This window comes from Nanorana parkeri, unplaced genomic scaffold (genome assembly GCF_000935625.1).
Source record: "Nanorana parkeri isolate BGI_ZX_2015 unplaced genomic scaffold, ASM93562v1 scaffold2086, whole genome shotgun sequence".
NCBI lineage: Eukaryota > Metazoa > Chordata > Amphibia > Anura > Dicroglossidae > Nanorana > Nanorana parkeri.
Window position 1 is genome coordinate 67,695 of NW_017308354.1, and position 9,201 is coordinate 76,895.

Consider the following 9,201-nt stretch of genomic DNA (forward strand, 5'->3'; position numbering starts at 1 on the left):
TGCAACGCTGTACTGAAATTAATTTTATACCATTTTTTGGGGACAGATAGAGCTTTATTTTGGTGGTATTTAATCACCACTACGGGTTTTATTTTTTACTATAATTAGGAAAAATTACTGAAAATTTTGAACAAAAAAACTTTTTTTTAAACATTATGTTAGGAAACATTTATTATTACCCAGTTTTTTGGTAAAACATAAAAGTCGGGGTCACGTCGGTTTAAAAGACACCAAACATGTCAAGCTTTAAAATTGCGCGCACCCGCGAAATCGCAGAAAACTACCATACCCCAAATTGGCCATAGGCGACACTTTAAAAGCTTTTACAGCTCATCAGTTTAGTGTTATCAGTGATTGATGGCCCTAGAATTATTGCTCTCACTCCGACGTTCGCGGCGATATGTAACCTGTGCGGCTTAATGGGCGCAATCGTCTTTTTTGCACGTATATGCGCCCCCGACTGATGTTTGCATGCGTGTATGTATGGATGGGGACTTTTAATTTTTTTTTAATTTTTTTATTCTTTTTTATGTGTAACTTAAAATTTTTGGGGGGGGACTTTAATTTTTTTTTCCTTTTTTTTCTTTTTTCACTAAACTTTATTGCTATCACATACGGGGGGCTAATAAAACCCCCCTATGTGATAGCAAAATATGTGACAGGTCCTCTTTATGGAGACATCAGGGGTCTCCAAGACCCCTAATGTCACCTAGGACCCCCCAAAAGAAGCTAATGAAGCAAAAATACAAGCGATCCGCCGGCTCTACAGCCAACGGATCGCTTGTATGTTAACAGGCACCGCTGCCTGTTTTTAAATTGTGGCCATTTGCCGCTCGCGCACGCCCAGCGGTGCGCGTGAGGGGGCGTATCTGAGCGGACGTCTAAAGACGCCCGCTCAGATCTAGAGAGCTCCGGGCCGGCCGTTTTTTTACTACGGCCGGCCCGGAGGCAGTTAAAGACTGTACTGCCAGCCGAAAATCTGGGTCTGAACGTGCGAATTGTGGCCGTCAGCGACTAGTCAATGTTAGGGCAGAACGGAGAGTTGCAAGACTGGTACAAGACAACAGAAGGGCGACAGCGCCGTGTCAGATTCCTCGCATCACCTTTCATCATCTCGTGGAGTCACGAGGCGGCCCAACGAAGTACTGATGGGGTGGTCATAATAATCTGGCCACTCAGTGTAGATACAGTGCAGCGAGTGACACACTTTCACCAACACAACAGTTTTATAGCTGCAGCACACTGCTAATTGGCAACACGTTTCCAGTGCGAATATCATAAAATCTGATGCCTGATTGTTGGCCGTGGAGGATATATTGCTATTCTAGTTTCCCGTTTCTATAAATAAGCACCAGTTTTTGTTGTTGCCCTTTAAATGACTGTTTCCGGTAACAACGCATGCATACAGCAAAAGCTTCCGACTGCCTCTCACTCCAGGGTTCCATAAGCTACCTGCACAGTATGACACCTCTGATTTGGTCGGCCTCATCTGCTTAGCTTCCAACTGCTTTTATACTAATTGGTAACCTACAATGTAATCAGCCTACAGCTCAAAGCCAGCTGAGCCGACTCCGGTTCACACCACAAAGACTACGTTCCAGAGCGTTTGGCCTCTGGGACGCAAGCTGCGTTCAGGGGCGAGAAAGCACTATTTTTGCAGATCCCACTGGACTGGAACGCAGGCACTGATGTGCCACACGTTCGGGTGTGGGCGATCGCGCGGGGGGCGTTGCTGAGGTTCCATTGACTTCAATGCACCGCCACGGCCGCTCCGGCCCCTAAATGCAGGCAGCCGGCCAGCTTGCGTTCCAGTCGACGAACGCTCTGGAACGCAGTCTTTGTGGGGTGACCCGGCCCTCAAACACAATTGAACTTTCGATTTAAATCAGCTAAATACATTCTAGGTGCATCAAAACAAAAGGTGTTCAGTGTCTTACCATTTGTTTTCTTTCTACAGCAGCTATTACCTGAGGGGGCGTGATGGTGCATTGAATTCAATGGCACCTCAGCCACGCCCCCCGTCCTCGGTGCGATAGCCGGCACCCGAACATGTGGCACATTAGTGCCTCGTTCCGGTGCAGTGCCATGCGTTCGTGTGTGGGCGATCGCACCGAGGGTAGGGGGCGTGGCTGCGGTGCCATTGAGTTCAATGCACCGCCACGTCCCCTCCCGTTCCAGGGGCCGAACGCACTCTTGATGGTGTGACAGGGTTCTCAGTAACATTCCACCAGCAGGATTTGCCCAGCATGGACCTCTTCAGAGACACCACTGCTTTCCTACAAGGAACAAGAGTCCTGCCCTGTGGTTGCTGGCAGGATACTAGCTTTGCTACTCAGGCTGTGGCTGCTTTATTTAAAAAATTAACTGTTTTGGTGCACCTGGAATGTACTGTATTGTTCCGTCTATAAGACGCCCCCATGTATAAGACGCCCCCAACTTTTCTTACCCAAAATTCAGAAATATTTTAAATGATATAATGCATCACTTTATGCTCCGACATTACCGCTCTGGGCACTGGCTACACGCTCTCCCCAGCAACAGCTGACGTCAGGTACAAAAGATTTATGATTGGAGGAAAACTTATCTTGTCTCTGCAATCCGAAGTTTCACTCGTGAGGCTAGTTTGCAGTGGTATCGGCACTTTCGGCAGTTTCGCAACCGCGGTTCTCCTCTTGGCCCCCCGTGTATAAGACGCCCCTCTATTTTTAGGTAAACATTTTCATGAAGAAGTAGCATCTTCATAAAAATGGGCTTCAGATGGCTGTAGACAATAAAAGACTATGACCTGAATCGGGCAATATTCTCATGCCTGTGGTCACTGAAGTCTGAGGGTGAATGTCAGTCAAACAGTTTCTATAACCTTGGCCTTTTGGTCCCTTTAGATAAGCTGCCACAAAGACGTTTGCATTCACTTCCTTCCTTACGCCCCATAGTAGAGATAAGAAAGCTTGGTCAACCCAAGGATCTATGTTCATGCCTGAAGCTACAGCTAATGATGACGTTCAGGTTTTTGTATTGGTTCTTCCTGCTGAGTTCGGCTGACCTGGTGTCTGCAGAGATCAACATGAGACAGTCAACCTATAGGCAAGTTATTGTCTGGATTGGGCAAAGGTCATCTTAGATATCTATGGCTGGTCTTAAGCTGGCCATACCTGCTGAAAATTAGATCTGTGGGTGGCTCTGCACCACTCCTTTTGACAAATGTTGACTCCTGTCGAAGGAACCCGTCCGAAATCGACAAACAGTGACTGCAGCCAACCAGCTTTTTTGAGAGCCGGCAGCAGGAGAGTCCCCCATCCGTCCATGCTGTTTAACCCGGACGGGGGGGAATCAAGTGATTTGTATAGTACAATGTATGGGCAGCTTTAGTCTCAGAGCTCCATTTTTTTTTTAGTATCTTTAATTTTAGAATGTTAAACTTACAGAATCTTATTATCTACCTTGAAGGACTCCAGGCAAAATAAAAATGTACCCTTGCAGTGGGACTACCCCTGCCCTGCAAGGGTTAAATTCTTGTTTTAGTCTAGGGCAGGGGTAGCCAAACTGCGGCCCTCTAGCTGTGGGGAAACTACAAATGCTATCATGCATCTGCTTCAGTAGGCCATGCCTGTGGCTGTCAGAGTCTTGCAATGCCTAATGGGACTTGTAGTTTCATCACAGCTGGAGGGCCGCAGTTTGGCTACCCCTGGTCTAGGGGCTGGAATAAAGCTGTACTACTTACCTGATCCTGGCTCCTGCGGTGGTCAGCACTCACCTTTGCCCCCTTCTGCTCCAGCTATGGACTCGGCGGCTTCACATCTAATGCAGGCTAATGGACCTGCATAAGCTATAATCACATCATTGGTCCATAGACCACTGGAGCCAGGGGGTGAATAGGCTGCACGGACCAGTCTAGCAGCCCAGAGGAAGCCGGCAGGACCGAAGATCAGGTAAATACAGTAAATCTGCTTTATTCCAGCCCCTAGCCCAAAACGAGCACTTAAAGGAGAACTATGAGGTGAGTGCTTTTCACTCACCTCATAGTTCTACCCGACCTGCGACAATGAGACTGTCACAGGTCGGCTCAGATCGGGAAGTGAGCGAACACATACCGGGTTCGCTCGCCTCTCGATCCTGTCACGGCTCTCTGCCGTGACAGGGGGAGGGGCTGGATTCCCCCCTCCCCGCTCCGATCTGCCAGCGCTGACTGGCGGAACGAACAGGGGAGGGGGCGGGTACAGCTGGCTCTGCCTCTAGATAGGCAGAGCCAGCTGTCAGTCACGCAGCTGGGCAGATCCCGTCATCTAAGTCGGGATCCGCTCCGGCTGAGGCGTCTCAGTATACCGCGAGCTGTAGCTCGCGGTATACTGAGCTTAGGGTGACGGGAGGATGCTAGTTTGTGTCCTCCCTTTACCCTAAGGAGAACTATGGGGAAAAACACTGACCCCATAGTTCTCCTTTAACCCTTGCAGTGTGGGGGTAGCTCCACTGCAAGGGAAAGTTTTTTCTATATGCCCAGAGTTCTTAAAGCAGACTTTTACCCCCTTTCACTAAAAATAACCTCAGCGTGCTTATATTAAATCATCTTACATTCATTAGTTAAACAAACATATGTTTCTTTTACTTACAATTAAAAAACAATTTGTTTTTCCACTTCCTGGTCCTCTTGGGCATTAGTGCTGTTATCTGTGCCCACGCATTGCATCCTGGGAAGGTTACATCAGCAGAGCATTGCTGGGAAATCTCATCTGTAATCTCACGAGATCTCACGGAAAGGCATTTTCCTCCCCTGAGATGATATGCATGGTCACATGTCCTAGTCACATGTGGCAGAGTTCCCGGAAGTAAAGGGAGTTATAGTAATCTGCCCTTAGTAAAAATGGCCGCTGTGAGACGGATGGGGAGGAAAAGAGAAATAAGGTATGCAAAGACTACAAAGCCGGCAATTATCTAGAAGTATCTGATTGTAGATTGTCGTTACTAAACATTTCTTAAGGCGTTAAAAGTTCTTCTTTAAGACGCCCCTTTTCACAGCCATGTCGTAATTCGCTTTGCATTTCTTTTGAAGGGAGATGGAAACAAGCCGGAAATCACAATTAAATTGACGGAAAAGACGCCCGCACCCTCCCCCAACTTGAAGGTTGAGAAAACGTCAGCACAACACACGCCTGCTCCTGAAACATCATCGGGGGCCACAGGTAGGCAAACTGCACGTGTCTGCCCCTAACACAACCTCCGTACTGCCAGAATGAATGGGGGAGGGGGGAAGAGACTCTTGTGCCCGGCGCCGAAATCTATAAACTAAAATAAACGGAGAGAGAGAGGAGATGTCCCCCCCAACTCAGTATTTTCTCTCTAAACTGCCTTCATATTTTTGTTATATGCTGCTTTTTGTGCAATAAACAATACAAAGATAATGTTTGCATTGTTGAATGGGTTTTCTGTTGTGAACGGTTATTTGGCTCAGAGGGGAGTGATGCATGCCGGCTTATTCTGTATCAATGTGCAGGGAACAGATCATTGTGACTGCGCTCATACATTCATACAAAAGTCATTTGTTCATTTGCATCGGGAATTATGACCACCCGCCTAACATTGAGAAGGTCCCCTTTGTCCTGACCCATCCAGTCATGGACTCCACTAGACCTCTGAAGGTATGCTGTGGTATCTGGTACCAAGTCGTCAGTAGCAGATCCTTTGAGGGCCTGTGCGTTCCAGCACGATTCGCTGCTGGAACGCACTGGAGCCCATCTCAGCAGGGGTGGGAGGGGGCTTTGAAGTCAATGGCACCGCAGCCAGGAACCCCCCCCCACCCACAGTTCGATGGCCCGCACCAGAACACATGGCAAAACAGTGCCTGCGTTCCGTTCCAGTGCGATTGCAAAAAATGCTGCAAGCACTATTTTTTGCAATCGAACTGGACCGGAATGCAGGTATTGTTTAGCCACGTGTTCTGGTGCGGGCGGATGTGGGGCGTGGCTGCGGTGCCGTTGACTTCAATGCCCCGCCCCTGAACGCAGGAAGCCGGCCAGATGCGCTCCAACGCACCGGAGCTGGTGTGACCCGGCCCTTAGTCTTGTAAGTTTCGAGGCCTCCTTCACTCCCCATATGCATCAATGAGCCTTGGCCACCCATGACCCAGTTCACCGGTTTGCCTTCCTTGGACCACTTTTGGTCAGTCCTGACCACTGCAGACCGGGAACATCCCACAAGAGCTGCAGTTTTTGAAGTTGCTCTGACCCAGTCGTCTACACATCACAATTCATTCATCAACTTCAAGGACAAAACGTTCACTTGCTGCCCAATATATCCCCCCCACTTCCAGGTGTCATTGTAATATATCCCCCCACTTCCAGTTGCCATTGTAATATATCCCCCCACTTCCAGGTGTCATTGTAATATATCCCCCCACTTCCATGTGTCATTGTAATATATCCCCCCCACTTCCATGTGTCATTGTAATATATCCCCCCACTTCCAGGTGTCATTGTAATATATCCCCCCAAGAGATGATATATTTCTGCTCATGGTGATCAACAAAGGTTAATGGCGATCAACATCATCAATGGTTAATGGTTGGGTAGTTTCTGCGTAGTCCTAATCAGGGGCAGGGTTAGCCATTGAGTCCATAAGCCATGAATCAATAATATGGGATCATACAAGCTGATTTCTGTATTGTTATTGTCGGAGAATAATAGGCGGTATATGTCAGCAAATATTCCTAAATTGTCTGGAGACAATTACCAGTCATAGTCCTAGCTGAGAAAGTATCAGTGCTGAATTGTTCCCGGTAAGCAGCATTTTCTTTTTTACACTTGCTGGTTTTATTGCATGTCATTCGTCTTTCCATAATTTGCTCATATAGTCCATTCCATGATCTAGAAGCTATTAAGGAAATGCATCCCTAACAAATCCATATACCAGGAATGTTACCAGAGGAACCTCACCCCATTCCTGTAAATTGTAAGCAAGGTACAGTTAAAAATGTTATTGTATGGTAACTGTAAAAGACTCAATCACTAGGGATGCACTGATACCATTTTTTGCACACCGAGTATGAGTACCAATACTTCTCCTCAAGTACTCGCCGATACCAATTACCGATACCTTTTCCTAGTGTCATGTGACAGTTTTTCTAAAACAATACAGACTAATGATTTTAAGGCAGGGGTGGAGCGCCAGGGCCCGGTCACAGGTGCAACCACTGCTATCCTTGTAGTTCTACCACTGACTCCAAAGCTGTAGAGATTATAAATCTCAGCAATACATTATACAGCAATGCAGAATGGCATCGGCTATAGAGGACTACAAATCCCAGCAATGCAATATACAGAAATGCAGAATAATACCAGCGGCTATAGAGAACTACAAAGCCCACCAATACATTGATGTCGTGGACGGAGGGTCTTAGGAGGGTGAGATGTGCGGAGGGTCTTAGGAGGGGGAGACATGCGGAGGGTCTCAGGAGGGGGAGACATGCGGAGGGCCTCAGAGGGGGAGACATGTGGAGGGTCTCAGGAGGGGAAGATGTGCAGGCCAACGGAAGTGCTGTAAACAGGCGCTGAGTGGTTCCCAAGAAGGCTGTCCCCTGGGAGGGACCTAAGGCAGCTGCTTCAATTTGCATAAATCAAGCGCCGGTATCGGTTTTTGGTATTGGAGCATTTGCACGAGTACTCAGTATCGGCACCAATACCCATACTGGTACATATAACCGTGCATCACTAACACTCACCATTCCAAGGAGGCTAATGTCATCTTCTGGACAAGTTTCCGAGTACCTCTCCTCCTGTCCCTAACTGCCATTTTCAATGGTGATCCGGCTGCTTCCTTGTTTGCTAAACTGGCCTCCATTGATGATACGTTACCAATCCCGCACATGCGCACCTAGCATTCCAGCCGGGGAATCATGTCGGTTACATGTTGCCGATAATGAGGCGACATGTAAACAATATAATTTCCTGACTGGAGCACTGGGTGCGCGTAGGAGGGATCAGCAACACGCTAGCCAGGGGAATAATATTGTGTCCATTGTATTGGCAAGGGCATCAGAGCTGGGACTTGCCTGATGACCTCCGGAATATATGACATTCATATCCCAGGAGTGCAGCCATGTCATTCTGGCCTAGGTGAGAAATGTGAAAGTAAAGGGGAGAAGAGAAAAGAATACTTTCCAAATAACTAAAAAAGTCAACCTTGGTGGTGTTCAGTAATGTTACTGTATCTGAAATGGAAAAAGGAGGTGGAATTTAGATCACACGAGCGCTTTAAACTTGACTTATTGAAATCTACTAGTTCTATGATTCTTTTGCTTTATATGAATAAAAAAAAATATGAATATAAAAAACACACTGGTGCAACCTCACTCGTGTGACCCAAAGCCTAGGCAAAGATCACATGGTTTCTGGATATCAAATCATCAGAGACTGCAAAGAGTTTATTGTGTTCGATCAGACAGACCTGGCCTTGCGATGAGATTGGAGCAGGGCACAACCACTGTGTAAGAAGCAGACCTTGCTGATGTAAATCCGGCTTCCCCCATGCACATATGTTATTACAAACTATACACCAGGGGTAGGCAATCTCCAGCAATCCAGCTGTGGTGGAAGTACAAATCCCATCCTGCATCCCACTGGGAGTCACGCCTGTGGCTGTCAGCGTCTTGCAATGCCTCATGGTATTTGTAGTTCCACAGCAGCTGGAAGGCCGGAGTTCCCTACCCCTGCAATACACAGAAACAATGTTTTGATACATGAACACACACTTATAACACACATATTCCTTTCACGTGTCTGTCTAACAACATATGAAAAGACTATTGCTCCCCTTTGATTGTTTGAGCCTCCATACTTCCCCTCTTCCCACTCATTTCTGGAGCTGGCTTGTCTATAAAAGTCTCAGCCATACTATCAGCCCCTGCTGAGTCTGTACTGCAAGATAACGCCCCTGACTCTGTACCCGTATTGGAGACAGACGTGTCTGAGTGCAATAGATAAGAGTACCTCGGCCTCCTACTAGACGAACCCAAATTCTCAAGAAAATTGCATCAGTTGACAGACTACCCAGAGAGCTAAGTGTGGGGTTGTTGGAGCCGACGTGCGTTAGATACAGGCAGGCAGAAGCATTATTATGCTTGCCATAGAAGCCACCTTTTCCCTGCCTGAGTCTCTCCTGCACTTAGCATCATGCTGAGATGTTGTGTGATGGCAGATGAAAGGACGGGGG

General features: G+C 47.4%; 1 protein-coding gene across 1 annotated transcript in view; it reads left to right on the forward strand.

The window, feature by feature from the left end:
- Positions 1-9,201, forward strand: part of WHSC1L1 (Wolf-Hirschhorn syndrome candidate 1-like 1) — a 125,680-nt gene that overhangs the window by 37,036 nt on the left and 79,443 nt on the right. The window contains exon 6 of the mRNA XM_018572617.1: positions 5,048-5,177. Coding sequence (XP_018428119.1) covers positions 5,048-5,177 — 130 coding nt within the window. The remainder of the gene's footprint in view (positions 1-5,047; positions 5,178-9,201) is intronic.